This window comes from Lepidochelys kempii, chromosome 22 (assembly GCF_965140285.1).
Source record: "Lepidochelys kempii isolate rLepKem1 chromosome 22, rLepKem1.hap1, whole genome shotgun sequence".
NCBI lineage: Eukaryota > Metazoa > Chordata > Testudines > Cheloniidae > Lepidochelys > Lepidochelys kempii.
Window position 1 is genome coordinate 18,115,983 of NC_136401.1, and position 21,173 is coordinate 18,137,155.

Here is a 21,173-nt window from a genome sequence, read left to right on the forward strand (position 1 = left end):
TGCTCCTAGAAGGGAGGGAGGGTGAGGAATTAGATCAGACCAGAGATACATGGGGGGATAAGTAGGAGCAATAGATGAAATAAAGCAAAGGAAAACTGAGTCCTGTAACTATTTTCCTTGGGAGCTTTTCCTGGTGCAAAGCCCTAGTGGCTGAGAAATGAGACTGGATAAAACACTAGCAAAGGGCAGCTAGTGGGACAGCTGGATGAGATATTAGGAATTTTCCCAGCTCTCATCTTCCTCTGTTCAAGTATCAGGTGCACACGTTACAGGCACATCGGCTGGTAGGTCATACAGAGGAAATTGGATCCAGACCCATAGTTGTAACAAAGTTTGGTTCAATATACAGTGAAAGTCAAGCTTTTCACAGGGATAAAACCTATCCCCTAGAGCAGAAGGCAGGTGATTGAAATGTATATAATACATAGGCTGAGAAAAGAGTGTCTGTACATCTGGGTATAGTGCTTAGATTATCCACAAATACAAAGTTTGTTTTTAAAGTCATATGATACATAGAGTACATAATCAGCACTAACCCACATTTAGGTGAATAGATTTAACAATACAGTTTAGATGTTAGAATCTGAATACTCGGGTACAGCACTCATAAAAAGTTATACAGAGGTTGGGTTGTGGAAAGCAAAATATAACAATGAATGGAGATTGTCCCTCAGTAATTGAGAATTAAGTAGGTTGTCCATTTTGAAAATTCAATCCATGAGGAAAGTATTTCAGTCACTTTCCTGACTGCACTTCTCATCGGCACTCCAGCTCATCCCTCTTGGTATTGCCAATGTCCGGTGATGTGTTCTATGTAGATATCCCTCGACCACCTGATGACATCCGACACCATGAGTTGCCGCATCAGCTGAGTGTAGCATTGACCAATTCTGCATCCTCTCAGCACTCGCTTGTTACTGGGGTCCCATGCGCCCAAGGCTCTGACAATCAGTGCGTGTGTCTGAACCTGGTAGCCCTTAGCTCTCAAGGTTTCGGTCAGAGAGGCATATTTCTCTGCCTTTTGAGCAGCTAGTCTTGTTGGCTGCCTGGGTTGCAGGCCAGATCAACCTACATAATCTTGTTTACTAGCTCCTGCAAATCCTTAGACTGCTCCCTTCATGGAGACATTATGTCTCAGCTAGTTCTCCGGCACTACAGATGGTTGGACAGTAGGTGGTGCACTACACTGTGCCAGGCTCCGCTTCCTGACTGTTGCTAACTGTTAGCTATTGCCTCCAGCTAACAGTGTCTGAGCCCTGCTCTCCCCAGCAGCAGCACAAGTTCACGCTACCACTGACCTGCAGCGTCACCTGGCTGTGTACAGGGAAACCACAGAGATACTACTGTCTGCTGCCCATGCCGAATACCTGTTAGCCGACGGCCAAGGATGGTTGGTGAGGTGCCAGCTATGCCCGTTTATACCATCCGTGACTTTAACCGCTAGGACGCACTGTCCCTTCGTGGCGGGCAGCCCAGGCTAGGCTGACGGATGCCCCAAGGTCCTAACCACCCGTGACTTTAACTGCTAGAGCTCAGAGCTCCTTCGCAGCGGGCAGTCAATACTGACTGACAGGTGCCCCAATGGCAGCACTAAGAGCCTCTCCACACCTGTGACTTTAACTGCTAGAGCTCAGAGCTCCTTCGCAGCGGGCAGCCAGGATTGACTGACAGGTGCCCCAAGAGTTTGCCCCGTGGAGGCGGCACAACTCAACGCTAGGCTCTTAGTACTCTCACCTAATGGCCAGGCTTTAGAGCCAAAACGGCTGAGGTTCTTTAATTGTGTTGGCTGCTTTACAGTAAACCAGAGAAAACAAGTCAGGCTTATGCATAAATGGTTACCAAAATTTATTAAGCTAGATTCTAATCATGTGGTTACAAAATTGCTAGTGCCTACGTATTTAAATGTAGAGATGTTACACACACAAACAAGTTACAAAACTGAAGCCACAATCTCAAAGAAAGAAAACAAAGTATAGAGCTCTATTTCAAAATATGTGTACACTAAAGATAGGAAAAGGAGGACTTGTGGCACCTTAGAGACTAACCAATTTATTAGAGCATAAGCTTTCGTGAGCTACAGCTCACTTCCTCAGATGCATATCGTGGAAACTGCAGCAGGCTTTATATATACACAGAGAATATAAAGCCTGCTGCAGTTTCCACGATATGCATCTGAGGAAGTGAGCTGTAGCTCACGAAAGCTTATGCTCTAATAAATTGGTTAGTCTCTAAGGTGCCACAAGTCCTCCTTTTCTTTTTGCGAATACAGACTAACACGGCTGTTACTCTGAAAACTAAAGATAGGAGATCAGGTGTGGGTGCTTCTTACCCTCCTTGCGTCTCTCAATTCCAGCGGTGCCAAGCCAGGATCGGTCACTCAATTCCACGGAAAGACGAATAAGGGACAAGGCTTAGGGACCCTCTTAGCTGCAGAAGCCTTGGGAGGCTGTCACTTATCTGACCAGCAGATAGATAATGAAAAGCACTCAAAAATCATGGTGCTGTAGGTCCCCTACTTATACCTCTGTACTCCTTTATTCTCTTTCTCCTTTCTTATGCCAAATTGAGGCTGGTCTGTCTGGGTGACGCCAGCTTTCGCAAGAGTAGTTTACACTTGCAAGGGAGAGAAACAATAAGTGTCGACTACTGGACATTTCTTTTATCAGGGTAAATATTTTCCCACCTAGGATGTTGGTGTGTGTGCATCACGCTATTTAGTAGGGGCTAAGAGCCATGTCTGTCACAGGGCCTCTGCCTGCTGTGAGCTTAATCGTATCTGTTCCCAGAGGCACATTGTAGCAGCACACCTGTGCTTTTCGCAGCTTCAAAGGCTGTGCTGGAATATATGTTAAGTGCCCTGTTCTGGCTTCCTCCTGTGTTTCCAGCAATGCTGGTCTGAGGGGGGGGGGGCTGTCTGTCTGGCTACAATACCCTCTTCTACGCTGCGGCCATTCACTGGCTCATTCACTTGTCCAAGATTCTGACCTCAGACCCTGTGAGGCTGCCATGAATTTACTAATATAGTGCCCGCAGTATGTGCTGCATTTTCCAAACCCAGAGGAAGACACTATCCCTGTGCTGAGGAGTGCTCAGTCTGAAAGACAAGAAACACACAGGCAGGGGGAGAAAGGTATAGCATACAAGCTCAAAACTACCACCAAACTAGATTTTTCTTCCCCCACAGTTCATCCCCCTTGTTTTCCTCCAAGGCCAGTCTCCAGTTTCATATGAAATATTCTTACACCACAATCCTTCCCTGCCAACACTAGATGCTGCCCTCTGCTTAGATGAGCAATGCCCCTGGGAGATGTAATAGAGAAGCAGATGACATAGCTTGTTCCTGAAAAAGTGGCTCTTGTAGAGGGATATGACAGCAGAGGGGAAGTGGCCTCATAGCCAAGATCAGATAGGGTGTTCCATGCACAAGTGGCATCCTAGAAGGCTTGTGGGGGAAGTAGAGAGATGGCATGACAGGCTGGCACAGGACTGTATGATGCAATAAAAGAGAGACATTAGTAGATGGGGGCAGAGTCACAATGGGCCCTGAAGGGGATGGGCCAGAAGACTGACTAGGATGAGATGAAGGGGGTAAGATGGAGGGATTCAAAGGATGGGTGAAGTGATCAAAGTGACAGGCACTCTCACCGATCTTAGCAGCTGTGTTTTGTATGGACTGCAAGGGGGAGCTCTGAATGTCAGGGAGGCCAGAGAGGAGACGATGAAAGGCTGGAGGAGTATGTTAGAGATACTGTTGCTTAAGAAGCAGTAAGATCTGGATGTGCCCTGCATGTCTGAGGAAAGGGAAGAGGAACAACCACCAATGAGCCCCAGGTTACAGGCCTGGATAGCAGGGTTGTATCGTCCCCGAGGAGCGAGGGGCGGGGTTCGAGGCGGGGGGGGCTCCCGAAGAGCGAGGGGCGGGGTTCAAGGCGGGGGGGGCCCCGAGGAGCGAAGGGCGGGGTTCGAGGCGGGGGGGGCTCCCGAAGAGCGAGGGGCGGGGTTCGAGGCGGGGGGGTCCCCGAGGAGCGGGGGGCGGGGTTCGAGGCGGGGGGTCCCCGAGGAGCGGGGGGCGGGGTTCGAGGCGGGGGGGGCCCCGAGGAGCGGGGTTCGAGGCGGGGGGGGGTCCCCGAGGAGCGGGGGGCGGGGTTCGAGGCGGGGGGGGGCCCGAGGAGCGGGGGGCGGGGTTCGAGGCGGGGGGGGTCCCCGAGGAGCGGGGGGCGGGGTTCGAGGCGGGGGGGCCCCCGAGGAGCAGGGCCGGAGCTCCGAGCTCCCACCTCCCCTGTGACCAGGCCCGCGGCGGAGGGAGGAGGGTGCCCCGGGATGCCCGGATGTGGGCCCCGTCCGCCCTCCCCGCGCAGGCGCCGAGCTGGCCGGTCCCCCGCTCCCCAGCCCCGCCGCTGCGATGCCGCCGCCCCCCGCCAGGCCCCCGGGCCGCACCGCGCGGGTCTCCCGCTGCCTCAGCTTCAGCGCCTGCCACCGGCTGCACAGGTGAGGGGCCCTGCGATCGGGGGCCGGGCCCCCACCCCCATCGCGCTTGGCCGGGGGGGTTCAGTCATTGCCAAGCTCCCAGCGAGGACGGCTGGAACAACGGGCTGAGGGGAGAGGCAAGGGGAGACCCCGCTCCCGCCATGGACTCGGGGGCCAGTGCCCCGGTCAGAAATCCCCCGTGCGTTGGGACGGGAGGCGTTTGTCATCACGGGGGAGCTGTCCCTGGTTCTTACTTGGGGCTCCTCAGTTCCTGTCCCATTTGGACAGGAGAGCCAGTTGCTCTCCGCCTGGGCAACGTGCCCAGCAGCCCAGCGATGTACCGGACCCAGAGTCCAGGCGGTCCCCCTGTCTAAGAGCTCACAGCCCACAAGAGGGAGACAGAGAAAATGGACCCCAGGCTGCAGCTCGCTACGCCTCGCTCTCCGGGCTGCTGGGAAGGTGGGGTCGCTCCCTTTTCAACAGCCCCATGTGTTCTTATTTTTATTACAGTAGCACCTAGAGGCCTCAAAGATTGGGGCCCTGTTGTGCCAGACACAGTACATACACCTAGTAAAACAGTCCAGTCCCTGCCCCAAAGAGCTTACAGTCTGGTCATTGTTATTGCTAGAGGTGACAAAGGATAGGCGAAGAGAAGGAAAATACTGTAATCCATCTGTTTTCCTCACTCCCTCTCTCATCATCCTGCACATTTCTTCTGCCCCCTTTTGGGGGCTTCCTCCTGCCTCTCCTTCCCCCTTGCTATCTTGAGTGCAGCTTTCTCACCTCATGTTTTGGTTCTCTTCTCCCCCGTACCACTTGCCTGGATAATACTTTATATGCGCTTGTGCTCACCACACCACCCCTCCACCAGCAAAAGTGAAGTTGATGCAAGTCAGTTCAGATTCAGTACCATTCAATATCTTGGGAATGGCAGCAGTGAAGCTGGTCAGAGCACAGAAAATTCTCCTGCTCATGGAGGCTCTGGGAGTGGAGAGTGGGGGGAGAGAAAAAGGAGTGACTCCCCTTTCTTTCCGCAGCCTGCCCTCCTAAACAGGAACATTTTTAAACAACAGCAGAGTGCAATTGGGACAAGACTCTGGTTAGTTTCAAGACTGATGCAGGCAAACCTGATTCTGACCAGAATCTTGTCTATTTCACTCTGAGAAGCATGAGGTTTTTCATGGCTGGTAGATGAGAATAGCAGTAGCAAAGGCAGTTTTCAACCTCTGTCCCTGAGACCAAAAATCTAACTTCTTTGTTCAGTGGGCAGCTGTGGACTTTGATAGATTGTACTTTACACACTTAAGGTCAAATCACTTATTTCCCCAGCCATTATCTAAGATGCTTCATCTCCTGCTTTTCCTGAAGCAAAGGGGACTTGATGGTAAGTGGTGTCTTCTGTTTTCAAGCAAGATGTGAGTCACATGTTTCAGATATGTCCTTCTGCCTGGCCTACTCTGATCACCACCTGTCCATCCCTAGACTTCGCATCCTCTGGGAGACTTGTTGGTACAATGTGAAAGTCAGAAGGGATGACTGTAAACTTAGCGATGGTCCCACTGGTCTCTTAAATATCTCCGTGATCCTGGAAACTACAGCCTGCAATGTTTGTATTCAGAAACTAGGTGGTTCTGTTAGGCATCTGATCCCTTTTATAAACAGCTGGAAGTCATGTGGTGTTTCAAACTCTAATTGATACACTTTTCACAGTAGGAGTGGATACTTGGCAACAGTACACAGTACTGAGAAGTCAGGAGGCTACAATGAAACTATCAGCAGCATCCAAACTAATAGACCTCAAATCTCCTGACTGGGCTCCTTCAACTCTCCAATGCCATTTCTTTAGCCAGTAATGCTGTACAGAGTCAGTGAGAAATACAATACCTGGATGAATGTTCATTATAATAGAATAAAAAAAAATTAATAGTACCTCCCCAGTCTAATCCATCTGTTTGAAAAAGAGAAAGTGACTAGAGTACATTATTTTTACATTGGATTACTAGTACACACAGTAATTTATGAACTTTTAAAAAACAAATTACATAAAATGTTTAAGGATTCACCACCCCCTTTTCAGGGTGTGTTATAGACAAGGATAGGCTAAGAGTGCTGTCTTGGCCAATGAAAAATGAGACCACAAACTAAAAGGTGAGTGGAGAGCAAATCTTTCATACACAGGGCCTGGACTAACTCAGACAGTGGGTGCAGAATCTGAGTAGGCAGAGTCTGTGAATGAGATGTTTCTTTTGCTGTATCCATTAAGAAGATCGTGGGGAGCTAAAAACCAGTCCCAGTTGAAATGAAAACCTAAGTGTTTGCAATTGGCCCTCAAATGCAATTTTTTATTTTTTTACAGTAAGTCACTGAGTGATGAAGAAAACCTGAAACTCTTTGGGAAATGCAACAATCCAAATGGACATGGACACAACTATAAAGGTGAGGGGGCTGATTGGCCTGAGTGCTAATACTTATTCATCCAGCCTCGGAGAGAATTAGTTCACATGGTTGTATGAGAGAGACATTTGGACAGGATCTGCTCTTAGCCATGCTACCGTGAACACTTATGTAACTGAGAGCAGAATCTGGCCCATTTATTTTTTTGATGACAGAGGCTGCAAAGAGAAATAAGAGTGATCATCAACAGGAAACGGTCCAAACCACAAATCTGACTTTTAGGCCATTAAATAAAGAGTAAATCTTATTTTAAAATGCTACTAAATAAACCAAATCTGCTTATACTCAAAATGATAGTAAATCTTAATGGCGGTTTCCACTTGGCAAACAAATTTTTTCCAAAAAAAATACAAACCTTCTTCAAGAGATTGTCCACATAGATTCCATTCTTAGTGTGCATGGGCCCCATGAATGCAAGACTGGATCCTTTTGGTCAGATGTTTCTGTCAGGGCCATGCCTGCCCCCTAGGTGCCCTGACACCTCCTATCTGAGGGCATAAAGGACAGAGCGGCCCAGGTGTCCCTCAGTTTCTTCTGACTGCCCTTGACAGTGAGGCAGTACCTCTGCAATGTCTGCTTACTCTGTGTACTGTGTGATTTTCCTTAGCCTTGCATATAATAATTAGATAATAAAGTTAGTGTAATTAGTGTAATTTTTTCTTTTATATGCCCAATGGGCAAATATATAATGTTTTAGTTAACTTAGACCCCCCCCCCCACTGCCCAACTGCCCCACAGAGAACTGGCATTACAGCGGAAGCCAAAGCACCAGCATTAAGGCCATTAATGATGGGCAATCCTGGTGCCTGCTCTCTCTGGGAGGAGGACATGTCCTGGAGCGATGTTCTGTCTGTCGTTCTTTCTCTGAGTGCACTCAGAGAGCAAGGGAGGTGCATCTGAAGCTGTTCCTTATGAGAGATCGATGCAAGTCTCCATGGACATGCAGAGGAGAGCTGCAGTCAGGGCTCAGCCATCAGGTCAGTCTCTCTCCGTTAGACCTATAATCCCACTCTGAGCTCCCAGGATGCATCCACTCAGAGGCCCCACTTGTCCATTACTTCATCTGCATTGACATCTGATGGGCAGAAAGGAGCAGTGCTCCAAAGACAAGCCCAGACACAGTTTGCTGTCCCTGAGACCTAGCAAACTGAGATCAAAGGGTCATCGGCCACATGACTCGTCATTCGTCCAAGGGCCATAGGCCTAAGAAGGCCCTTTCATGTGCCCTGGCACTGACTTCTGAGTCAGTTCATGCAGTGCCCTCTAAATCAACAACTACACTGCCCTCAGTACTGATCCTTCAGCACCACACTGAATGCTTTGGTACCTGGAGCCTCAGCACTGAGTGCCTCTGTGATTATATGCCCTGGTACTTTCCATCTTGGTACAGATTACCTTTCGTGTACCCAGTACTTGGCACTAACTATCCTGGCACCTAAACCATACATGGTGCCGAGTAACTTATTGGTGGGCCCAATACCAGAGTGACCTCTCCTGGAAAGATTATGGTGGTGACATCCAAGCCACCAGCTTTGAGTCACTGGTATACTGGGTTAGAGAAGTGTCCCTGGTACTGAACTGTCCTATATAGAGATGGGGCACACCTGACAGAGTGGCTTCTCCCTTGGAGGAGGTATGCTCCTTTTCATCCCCCCAGGTTTCAGTAATACCAACCAGATCAAATTAATGCCCATAAATGAGCAAATTCCATTTCCTCATTGGTTACCCAGGCTTCCAATGCATTGGGATATAGGCAATTAAAGAATTTCTTCTCTTCAGATCCTTTCGTTTCTTCTCAACATCTCAGTTTTGTGCTAAATGAGTACTCGTTTCTTCCCCCTTTTCACCCTCTTTTGTTATTAGTTTAATGCCCTAAAGCTAAATGGAGAAGGTTTTCGATTTGGGCATCTGTCTCCCTCAATGTCCACAGTCTCTGCAATATTGAATTATTTGCTAGCCCTGAAACAATCTGGACTTTCCGTCAGCTCCATAAGGGTCCATCTAGAAGCAATATCTGCTCCTCAACCTCCTGTCCAGGACCATATTAAATTTTCCTATGCTGCAGTGGCAAAATTCCTGAAGGGCCCTGTCTCAACTCAGAGCAACTGTACCTGTGTTCCCCTTCTGGAGTCCAGCAAGGGCACCCACTGCAGACTCCGAGCTCCTCAGCCATCAGCTCTCTCAGATAGGGACTCATATCTCTCTTCCTCTTGACTGGGTTTTTTTCCCAAGGCTGCACAGTTCGCTGCCAGCAGGCCAGTTTGTGCTTTCCTTCCACTCCAGAGGTTATGAACAACTGTAATAGCCAGCAGTGACAAGTCACCACACAGCTCCTTCTAAGCAAGCACATTTAATCTTAAAGTAAAAGCATTACAGCAAAAACAGATTAAAAACAACAAAAGAACCTGCATGCATGCTAAAAAGCTAACCAGAGATCACCCTGGCTCCCACAAGGGCTCTGGTAGGAATCAGTCCTTAAAACCCCAAAGTGAGGTTTTTCTGTGGTTAAAAGTTCATATGAGCCTTAGCTCAGAACGAGCACCCTCTCAGTAGCTCAGTCTTTCCTTTATACAGCCTGGGCCTTTGACCTTGAGATTCTGGGAACAGATAATCAGCAGACAATGGTCCTCTCCTCAGGCATAACTTCAAAAGGCTGGGGTTTTGCATAACCAGAAATGGGAAATTTGCATTCACCTCCCCTTAGAGATTCCCCAGGAAAACCATTTAACCCTGTCCCAAAAGTCTGTTCTTGTCAGGCACATTGTTCAATATAGTCCTTTGAAGTTCATACATTTCCCAGGGTTCACATCAGATCCCCCCCCCCCCCCTATGAAAGTTATGTACAAGCCCGGCCCACAGTCATACAGAACATTTGCATTTAATACAATGGACTCCAAAGATACTTAAACTTAATTTGATCCAGTGTTTCAAGGATACTGCAGGAAATTGCCATATCTAATGCATGTTTTCTCCCCAAGTGTTCTCTCCGTCTTGGGACATCACTGTAGAGTATTAGCAGAGCTGATAGGTCCTCTGGTAGTGTTCCCTCTACCACCTCTGTCTTTCAGATTGCCAGTGCAGGCTCTGCTGCTTGTTTGACAAGTGTCCCTGTATCTGACATTTGTTGGGTGGCTACAATCCTCACATTTACAAGATGCCATTCCTTAATAGAGGCTTCCAGATCAGATGCCTATTTTGGTAGGACTTTGCTGTGGAACGGTTGAGCCTGTCCCACCCTTTATATCCTCCAGTGCGGGATGCAGGCACAGTCCCAGTGGAAACTCCTGACCTAAAGAATCCAATCTTGTGTCCATCTTGGAAAACCACCATTATTGTAGGGTCAGTTACCGTTCTTTATACAGAGGATATTGTTTTAAACAGTAATGCTTCTGATGTTATTAACCCACCTCCTGGGGCTGATTAATGCTGTGTGCGCTCTCTGATCTGCTGCTAACATGATTTGTTCTCGTGTACATTGGATCACACTTATGACTTGGTGTTTTTCTTCCTCTAGTTGTAGTGACTGTGCGTGGAGAGGTAAGTGCAATCATTATTTCCTTCCTTTTTCCCTCTTGGAGGTATCAGAGTGTGGTTTCCGTGTGCAAATGCTGCAAATCATTAAAAAAACCCAAACCCTCTAGGTGTTTTCCTTTGTAGAATTGCTAAAAATCCTGCATTGCTTGAAAACCCTGTGTTCCATCAACTATAAAAAGGAAGATTTTCTGTAATCACGTGTGTGTGAGTGATGGGTCCAGTGAAGGCAGCTCTCCTTCTCATCCTGCCTCTCCCAAGGACATGCAGGAGGCCACATTTCAGCGCCAGTCTTGCAATGAGCTTCATGTGGCTTCGGGGGTCCACCCACACAGAGCTCATTGCAGGATCTCAGCCTTAGCTTCCACTCTCAGACTTGGATGGCCTCCATCCTGACCGAAAGCGGGGCTAAACTCTGTCCCCTGCAAAATGGTGGGAGGCCACAGTCCTGCACTTAGCTCTCAGCCAACTTGTTCCAGAGAGATCTGGGTCACAGAACAATTGCTTTTAATTTGTGGTTGCTGATTTTCGGAGTTAACATGAGAACAGCCATACTGGGTCAGACGAATGATCCATCTCACCCAGTATCTTGTCCTCTGACAGTGGCCAATGCCAGATGCTTCAGAGGGAATGAAAGGAAAAGGGCAATTTTGAGTGGTCCGTCCCCGGTCATCCAGTCCCAACTTCTGGCAGCCAGAGGTTCCTGCTAGACAGTCCTAGACAGGGGAACTGTGGCCATCAACCTACAGAACAGCAGTTAATTCAGGAGGAAGCCAGATTACCTATGCACTGTGGTTAGGCCCCACTGGTGCTCATGGCTTGTGCCTGACCCTTACTAGCTAGCAGTGGTGTGTCAGGTTGGTGAAACAACTGATTAAACCCTTGTTTCTGCCTACTGGGCTGCTTCTCTGTGTGGCTGATGGGCTCTGGTCAAGCACTGCTTAGTAACTATGTGTGCTGGGGAGTTTTCTTCTTGGTGTCGGCATTATGAACTTCACTGGTCTCTTGAGAGTTGTTGATACTCCATATATAGCTATTAAGGCGTGTTTTTCATGGCATTACATAAGTAGGGCTGAGGCTCAGAGAGTGTCTGATGGCAAAGAGAGATATTTTTCTCATGGGTCAGGATTCCTGAGTGCCCATTTTGGAAACTGCAGACACCAGGTGGTCTGGGTTTTTGCCATCTAAAGCTTTTGGTGGGATTGGTAACACAATTGGGTAGTGAGGGTTAGTAGATGTGCTCCTAATCTCCTTTCGCTCTTTGCCCTGTAGATTGATCCTACCTCAGGAATGGTTATAAACCTGACAGACCTGAAAGAATATATGCAGGTAATAAAACTTTGTTCCTGGAGCTCTCACATGGAAATCATCAATGGCACAATGGGCTAGTGAGGGCATGGAGAAGTGGGGAGTAGATACTGTTAGGAGTGGAGAATTAGGGAGTGGTTTATGAGCTAAAAATGCTTCAGCGCAGTGCCCTGTTGCAGTGTAATGTCCCCTGCTGGCCCCCACACTGGCCTGTGATGTGCAAGGTCTTGGACTTCCTCTCATCAGCTGCACAATGTGTTGCTGTCTCCCTCTAATAGTGCTTCCCTGGTACCTTCCTACTAACTCTGGGTACCTAGGACTCTCAGGAAAAGGCCACCATTGGCCTCAGTGACATTTCAGTTCCCAGTGTGTGTGTCTGGAATTGCTCCACAGACACAGAAGGACCCTTCCTAAGTCCCAGCAGGATGGTTAGAATCTGCCATTCATTGTGCCCCCTTGACATGCCCTATTGATGTAGCTACCAGTGTCATAGACTCATAGGACTGGAAGGGACCTCGAGAGGTTATCTAGTCCAGTCCCCTGAACTCAAGGCAGGACTAAGTCTTATCTAGACCATCCCTGACAGGTGTTTGTTCAATCTGCTCTTAAAAATCTCCAATGAGGGAGATTCCACAACCTCCCTGGGCAATTTATTCCAGTGCTTAACTACCTTGACAGTTAAGAAGTTTTTCCTAATGTCCAACCTAAACCTCCTTTCCTGCAATTTAAGCCCATTCCTTCTTGTCCTATCCTCAGAGGTTAAGAAGAACAATTTTTCTCCCTCCTCCTTGTAACAACCTTTTATGTACTTGAAAACTGTTATCATGTCCCCCCTCAGTCTTCACTTTTCCAGACTAAACAAACCCAATTTTTTCAATCTTCCCTCATACGTCATGTTTTCTAGACTTTTCATCATTTTTGTTGCTCTCCTCTGGGCTTTCTCCAATTTGTCCACATCTTTCCTGAAATGTGGCGCCCAGAACTGGACACAATACTCCAGCTGAGGCCTAATCAGAGCAGAGTAGAGTGGAAGAATTACTTCTCGTGTCTTGCTTACAACGCTCCTGCTAATACATCCCAGAATGATGTTCGCTTTTTTTGCAACAGTGTTACACTGTTGACTCATATTTAGCTTGTAGTCCACTATGATCCCCAGATCCCTTTCTGCCGTACTCCTTCCTAGGCAGTCATTTCTCATTTTGCATGTGTGCAAGATTGTTCCTTCTTAAGTGGAGTACTTTGCATTTGTCCTTATTGAATTTCAGATTGAATTTCAATTGTCCTGTTTACTTCAGACCCTTTCTCCAGTTTGTCCAGATCATTTTGAATTTTAATCCTATCCTCCAAAGCACTTGCAATCCATCCCAGCTTGGTATCGTCCGCAAACTTTATAAGTGGACTCTCTATGCCATTATCTAAATCACTGATGAAGATATTGAACAGAACTCGACCCAGAGCTGATCCCTGCGGGACCCCACTTGTTATACCCTTCCAGCATGACTGTGAACCACTAATAACTACTCTCTGGGAACAGTTTTCCAGCCAGTTATGCACCCACCTTATAGTAACTCCATCTAGCTTGCATTTTCCGAGGTTGTTTATGAGAAGGTCATGCGAGACAGTATCAAAAGCTGGTTTCAGAGTAACAGCTATGTTAGTCTGTATTCGCAAAAAGAAAAGGAGTACTTGTGGCACCTTAGAGACTAAACAATTTATTTGAGCATAAGCTTTCGTGAGCTACAGCTCACTTCATCGGATGCATACTGTGGAAAGTACAGAAGATCTTTTTATACACACAAAGCATGAAAAAATGGGTGTTTACCACTACAAAAGGTTTTCTCTCCCCCCACCCCACTCTCCTGCTGGTAATAGCTTATCTAAAGTGATCACTCTCCTTACAATGTGTATGATAATCAAGTTGGGCCATTTCCAGCACAAATCCAGGTTTTCTTCCCCCCCCACCCCCCTCCCAAGCCTTACTAAAGTCAAGATATACCATGTCTACTGCTTCCTCCCATCCACAAGGCTTGTTACCCTCTCAAAGAAAGCTATCAGGTTGGTTTGACATGATTTGTTCTTAACAAATCCATTATGACTGTTCTAGATTATTATTATCTTATAGATGTTTGCAAATTGATTGCTTAATTATTTGCTCCATTATCTTTCCGGGTACAGAAGTTAAGCTTACTGGTCAGTAATTCCCTGGGTTGTCCTTATTTCCCTTTTTATAGATGGGCACTATATTTGCCCTTTTCCAGTCTTTTGGAATCTCTCCTGTCTTCCATAACTTCTCAAAGATAATCACTAATGGTTCAGATCTCTCCTCAGTCAGCTCCTTGAGTTTTCTAGGATGCATTTCATCAGGCCTTGGTGACTTGAAAACATCTAACTTGTCTAAGTAATTTTTTAACTTGTTCTTTTCCTATTTTAGCCTCTGATCCTGCCTCATTTTCACTGGCCTGCACTATGTTAGATGTCTAATCACCACCAGCCTTCTTGGTGAAAACCGAAACAAAGAAGTCATTAAGCACCTCTTCCATTTCCACATATTTTGTTACTGTTGTTCCCCCCTCATGTCCTTCCTCTCTGCCCTCAGGAAGCCATCATGGAGCCACTTGACCACAAGAACCTGGATAAAGACGTGGCTTACTTTGCTGATGTTGTCAGGTGGGTAGAACTAGAATTGGTGCCAGGGTCCAGCCTGTGTTGTTTTATGGATAATAATGGGTGTCATGTATATTGTCTCGCACCAGTTCAGAGTTCCTTAATTCTCCAGGTGTCATTTAATTTAAGTTGATTGACTACCTCCCCATCCTCTCTCTCTATCATCCATCATTATATGCGTGTGTGCCTTGACTGCTTCATGTCTAACTTCAGCCCTGTTTCCCCTGCAGTACAACTGAGAATGTGGCAGTGTACATCTGGGAAAACCTCCAGAAGCGCCTGCCTGCAAGGACTCTTTATAAAGTCAAAGTGTATGAAACGGACCAGAACATCGTTGTGTACAAGGGGGAAGAGACGACTCCTGAGAAATGAAATTCAACTCAGCTGATCACAGCCTTCTGAGGAATTAATCGAACCAGTATATCAATGGAGTATACACCATGGTGTATCTGTGACATGTAGACAGTGATTTTGTAGTGTTTATTTTTTTAATATAAGGTCATTTTTAGGTAATTAAAGACAATTATTGTGGCAAGCTAATGAGGTTTTCTATTTAATTTGGGGGTCTCAGAATTTGCTGGCCTCTTGTTTGGTTTTAATCAAAACAGTCCTGTTCTGCAAACCAAAACCACCCAGGTGATGTGAAATCCTTGGAGTCTTCTGCCCGTGTTGAGTAAGGCTGTGCAGCTCTCTCTCTCTCTCTCTCTCTCTCTCTCTCTCTCGGAAATGTACAAGCTAAACATGTACCTGTCCCGCTGGGATTTGATTATGGGTTTTTAATGGCCATGGGGTATTTTTTTGATGAAGAAGTGGAGACTGAGAAAAGACTTTCTCCCCTTTTTGTGCTGCAGGCCCACTCTTCCCTGTGGCTGGATTCTTTGTTTTCTCCGTAAGATAAGGGACTGGCGGTAGTGGTGAGCGTAACTGTTTTTTGCTTTGTTTCTCCTATGCCATAGGCTGGTTCTCAGTAACACTTTGATCTAAGACAACTTGGGGTTTCATGAAAACTGGCTGCTATAAACCACAAGGTCAGAGAATGCTTTTGTTTGTATAATTGTGCTGCTGATAAAGTTTTGCTAGCCAATGCCAGCCTGCAGGCCTGCTGCATGCTGCTCTATGGTGAAGCGAGGAGGCAGAGCTGGAGGGGAAAGGAAAACGCTGTTACCCATTTTGACCTGAATAGTTAGCCGAAATTAAGGGTCTAGCAAGTTGTTTCTGCTAGATGGAGAAATTGATGGTAGAGTTGGGTATTTCTTTGGTGCAGGGCTGTTTATTTACAATGAAGGTACATAAAATGCAGTTTCCCTGAACACAGCAGGAATCAAACAGCAGGAGGCAGTTTCTTTGCTCACAGTTCCAAGCCCCTTTCCAGCCAGCACTTAGCCTAAAAGTTCTCTCTCTCTTTGTCTCAGGGTCAAGCTACCAGTGCTTCTATGGCTGTCTCTTTGGCTTTTTGTGCCTCTCTCCCAGTTCTCTACTGGTTTTTTGCTGCTTTTCTCACACATACAGACACACTAATCAGTGCCCTAGCCCCCTGCATTTACTAGATCAGTCTCCACAGAAATCCCATGGGCCAAATGGTTCAGCTTCTACTCAAGCTTTGCCATGTGCCTGTGTTTTAAGCAGTGGCTCTGGTCCATATAGGAGCCCTGGTCCAAGCTGTGTCGCAGACCATGGGCCCAATTCATTGTTGCCCTCAGCTAGGGACAAAGGGGTGACAGGGCAGGTGTAAGCTCCCACCTCACCCCAGGGTTATCTCTGATACAATGGACTTTTATGCTCTGCAATAGCCTCCAAAGTAAGGCATGTGCTAAAATGCACCATATGGATGGCAGGCACGTGTCAGGGTGGACCTGCACCCGAGCAATTGTGCACCCTTACAAAGCCTCATGGGGCCTATTTCAGCAGAGGCACAAGGTAGGGCTACCCTGGGCTGCACTAGTCTGCAGCAATCCCTGAAATGTGGAGGTGCAAACTACCTCCCTTCTGTCCCTGCATCAGCACAGAGATGTATCAGGCTCCATGTGTATACAGAGGGATCCCTTTCCCTGTTGCTGGAACTCAACGCAAATGCACCAGTTACACAACACCAAGTGATGAACAACTCACTCCGTGGTGATACAGAGAGCAGTGGGAATAAGACCAATGCTGAGACACTTGACTAATGAGTTTGGAAATCAGGGCCTGCTGCCTTTTGTCTGGCATTTATACCATACCAAGCACACCGGTATCAGAGGGCCAGCTATCTGTAGCAGTCTGCTGGTGAATTCTGCAGCAGAGTCAGGTAAATGACTTTTTAAATAAGATTTTTATCAAATTAGATATGAACATATAATTTATTTATTTTAAATATCAAATTCAATTGTAGGCTGTCTGTGCCTTTTCAGTGTGCCGTTTTTGGCTAGTGCAGAGCTGCCTAGGAGGAGGTGGAAGCTTGTGATGGGCTCAGATACATGGTGGGGGCCATTCGTGCACAAAAGGTAGGGGAAAGTTGGAGGATTTGGCAGCTGGGTGTAGGGAACAGTTGGGGTTTTGAGCACCCAGGAGTCACAGTCTCTGTATAAGTGACTTCACTGATCTTTTAATTCCATAAGGCGGCTGAATGCCACAGGGATGGGCCGAGCTCTGTAAACATAAGGCTAGATGCTCTGTTTCATTTGAACATGGGGACATCTGCCTGGTCTCCATTGTAAAGAAGGATCTGCTGGCTTTAGGACCAGGATGTGGGGTCAGGTCACGTGTCAGGATTAAATTGGATAGGGAGGAGGCAGCTAATTCTTGTGGATTGTGTTGGAGCTGACTTGAAATAGGAGGGGCCTAAACACCCAGTTGCCCATCACCTCTCCCTACCCACCCCAATTCACCCACAAAGATGAAGAAGGCACTCTAGCCTGATGTTCCTGCTGTGATGATCTGCAGTGAGTTGGCATCTTTATCCTCAGGCTTCAGAGTCAACATGGCCTTGTAGAGGAAAGGAGCATGTGGCATGTCTTAGGGCTGTTGCTTCAGGCTGTCTCTGTTGCAGACTCAGAGCCAGTGCTGCATTTGGTCACTGTGCTTCATTGTGGCTTTTAGTGCGTCAGGAGTGTTTTTTGCAGCATCACGGAACGTGCAGGATAAGTCAAGAAGTCAAGTGCATACTGTGAAAATGAAGCAGCAATACACATAGCATCAGCTGGGGGACAGTTACCACAGAGCAGTTGTTTTCAACCTTTGGTCTGCAGGCTGTGTCTGAGGGGTCCCCAAAAGATTTAGACTGAAAACTGACTGAGCAGAATTCAACTGTAGATACAGACACTAGATTTCCAAAGAGGCCCATACCTCCATTCGACATTTTTTAGGGGTTCGCATATGAAAAAAGGTTGAAAACCACTGCCATACAGCTACTGTTTGTTGTTCTGGGGCCTTCAACTATATCTGTTACCACCCCACAAAGGACGTGGGTTATGTCACTGCGTAGCTCTATGGAGAGATAAGGCGGGTGAGATGATATCTTTTATTGAACCAGCTTCTGTCTGTGAGAGAGACACGCTTTGGAGTCTACACACAGCTTTTTTTCAGGTCTGGGAAACGTACTCGGAGTGTGACAGCTAAATACAAGGTGGAACAGGTTGTTTAGCATAAATAGTTAACACATATTTCAAGAGACCATTCAACTGGGTAACACCTCTTCAGTCACAGGAAGAAAAACAAAAAGGGGTGGGGGCTAGTGGTTTATAAATGGTTGTACTAAACCACAAATCCAGTGTCTTTGCTAAATCCATGATTTCTAGGCCTGGTCTGCACTAGGAAAGGTGGGTTTAACTACATCACTCAGGAGTGCCAAAAATCCACACCACAAAGTGAGGCAGTTAGTGAGCACGGAGTGAGCACTAGGAGGATGGGAGAATTCTCCCATCAATCTAGCCATCACCTCTTGGGGAGGTGGAGTACCTGTGCTGATGGGAGAAGCCCTCCTGTTGGCGTAGATCTTCACGGAAGCACTATAGCAGTGATGCTGCTGCATCATTTTAAGTGTAGACAAACTCTCAGTGTCTAGCAAAGTTATGAATTTAAGCCTCCAGGCTTGTCTTTTGAAGGTGTTGTGGTTTCCTTGGGGGATGAGGACTCAGAGGTCAGACATGGAGTGATTGTATTGTGAAAAGTGTTTGCCCACGGGTGACAGGGTGTTTTTGTCTTTTATCATTTTTCTTTGTGAGTTCACCTGAGAGCATAGCGATTGTCTGGTTTCACCCACATAGTTGTTACTTGGGCATCTAGTGTACTGGATGAGATACACCACATGTTTTGATAGACATGTGTAGGACCTGTGGATCTTGAAAGGTGTGTTATGGGGAGTATTGATCATCATAACAGTTGAGATATGTATTCAAGTTTTGCATCTATTGTTATGGCAGGGTCTGATGCCGCTCTGAGTTGGTGGGTCCTGGTCTGTTGACAGCTTGAATCTGATGATGAGCTTGGAGAGGCTGGAGGTTGTTTGAAGGCCAGAGCGGAGGTTCAGGAAAGATTTATTTCAGGATGTGGTCCCCATCGACTTTGGGTTGTAATTGTTTAATAACACCCTGTATGGGTTCCAGTGTGTAGTGGTAGGGGACAACAAGGGGTGTGTGGTCAAAGGGGGTTTTATTTCTGTATTGAAGCAGGTTTCCTTGGGGTATTTGGGTGGCCTGTTCCATGATACGATCTACTTCTCTGGTGGAATGTCTTTGTTTGAGGAAGGCAGTTTTAAAGTGTGTTAAGGTGCATTGCTATGTGACATTTCCTTTATCACATGAAAATTAGTCTAAATGGCAGCAAGAGTGATCAGAAAATACGATCAGGAAGAGATTTCGGATAGTTCACAAGTACAGTTTCAAAATGAGGTGAGATGGGGCAATCATTCGATAGTCAAACACAGAAATATGTGTACCACAAAGGAATAATAAATCAAAATGAGTTAGAAAGGTTTAATGAGGCTTATCTAATATTTAACCTTGACCTCAGTTTAACACGTGGAGGGTGAGGGGCCCTTTTATGCCCATCAGCTATGCTAAACCTGGTATTCATAGTCATGAAAAATACCTAGACTGCTTCCTTGTAAGCTGTAACAGCTTAAACAGAGCAAGAACACAGCTGTGTACGATGCCCCTGCCTGAGCTGTTTTTGCTCAGCTTTCCTGCTGGGCCTCTATCAGCTGCAAAGGAGCAGGGGCTAGGAGAGGGGGAGAAAGGAATTTTCTCCTCCATTGTTCAATTTTGGCAGAGAGAAAACTCCCATTATCAGAGCTCCCTTGCGTATTTCGCTCCTAGTAAAGCTGCCACATTAGGGTGTAACTGGCTGCAAATTCATGTCAGCACCATGCAGAGGGAGAGCGTTCTGCACCCATTGGCCTTATCAAATGAATTGAGTTTTTCTCAAATGTTGTTTCCTTTGAAGCTGCACCTCAGCCAGCACCTTTCACTGTGGACTGTGGCTAGAAAAGGGGTTTGCAATACAGCTGCAGTTCTTGCCAGTCTGATGCAGTAGGGTAATGGATTGTTCTCATTTGCTGCCAGGGAGGTCACTGTGACATAGCTGGGCAGGATCAGAACAGCCATTAAGCCTTTGATGATTCACAAAGCCTTTCTGTTTCTCAGAACCCTGCAGAGACGAATGCAAAACATGTGATACCTTTTTCAGACTGCTAATGAAGTTGTTGATATCTCCCACAAATACTTTAAAGGAGATTGTAAATGCCCTGGGCCCCTGGAGATTTACATATGACAAAGCAGGGGTTCCTATAACCCTGCCATTAAATGAGATCCAGGAAGGGCATATGTTATCTTTTACTTTCAGGTCACCTGTGTGTGTTTATGATTGTAATGGGAGACTAACAGTGCTGTCCAAAGTCGAGCAAAGTGAAGGCGTGTGTTCGACAAAGTTTCCCTAATTTAGCTCTGTGGATGCATGTTAGTCCTGACCTGCAGCCCTCCTGCTCTTCCAGTCCTGCCTCATTTCTCCAGCAAGTTTTGCCTATAGTCTACCAGCCAGATCTAAAAGGGGCTTATTAATGACTTAGTGTAACCTATCAGCTAGAAAAATGTCCTTGCTACCACATTGTTAGGGACACAGCTGGTGGTCATCACCAGGGTGGGTATAGATGTTGGAAGTGGTGCTGTTTTATTACAGCATGTAATGTTTGATTGTTCTGGGACAGCCAAACTGAAAAAAAATCATAAAATCACAAAAAGAGTCATAATTCAAAGAAACGTAGTCTAATTTTGACCAAAATTGGCAAATGGTTTCTAAATGCAAATGATAATGCACTTATATACTCAAAATAGAACAGTTTTGGAAACTTTGGGAAATATTTAGCCCCAGGAGATATATTTTATGCATTTTCCTGTATTTTTTTCCCTTTGGTTAAAACAAAAGTCTGTTATCACATGACACTATGAGATTGTTCATACTTTATAATACATCAAAGTATCTGTCATTATTTATATAAAGGAGTGATTTGAGAAAAAGTTTTTCTGTCTGCTATTTTATGAGTATTGGCTACTGTGGAATCATTCCTTCTCTGGCAACTGATGTTAATACAGCGTACCCCATGGTGAAATATTTTCAGGATATGTTCCACTCTCTTGGCCAAGACAGCTTCATCATGCAGGACATAGCTCCAATCTATTGCAAAGCACAATTGATTAAATGAAACGCAGGTATCAAAGCAACACTCTTGTCTGTTAAAGCTGTTCCACTTTAGTTAAGTGCAATATTCCCTCAATAAG

General features: G+C 46.5%; 1 protein-coding gene across 1 annotated transcript; it reads left to right on the forward strand.

Annotated features, from left to right (window-relative positions):
- The first annotated feature begins 4,251 nt into the window (after positions 1 to 4,251).
- On the forward strand, positions 4,252 to 20,912 carry PTS (6-pyruvoyltetrahydropterin synthase). The gene is made up of 6 exons (XM_073320809.2): positions 4,252 to 4,488; positions 6,824 to 6,903; positions 10,436 to 10,458; positions 11,725 to 11,781; positions 14,357 to 14,427; positions 14,655 to 20,912. Exons 1-6 carry the CDS (start codon positions 4,403 to 4,405, stop codon positions 14,794 to 14,796), a joined length of 459 nt encoding a protein of 152 aa, XP_073176910.1. The 5' UTR covers positions 4,252 to 4,402; the 3' UTR covers positions 14,797 to 20,912.
- Positions 20,913 to 21,173: the final 261 nt, after the last annotated feature.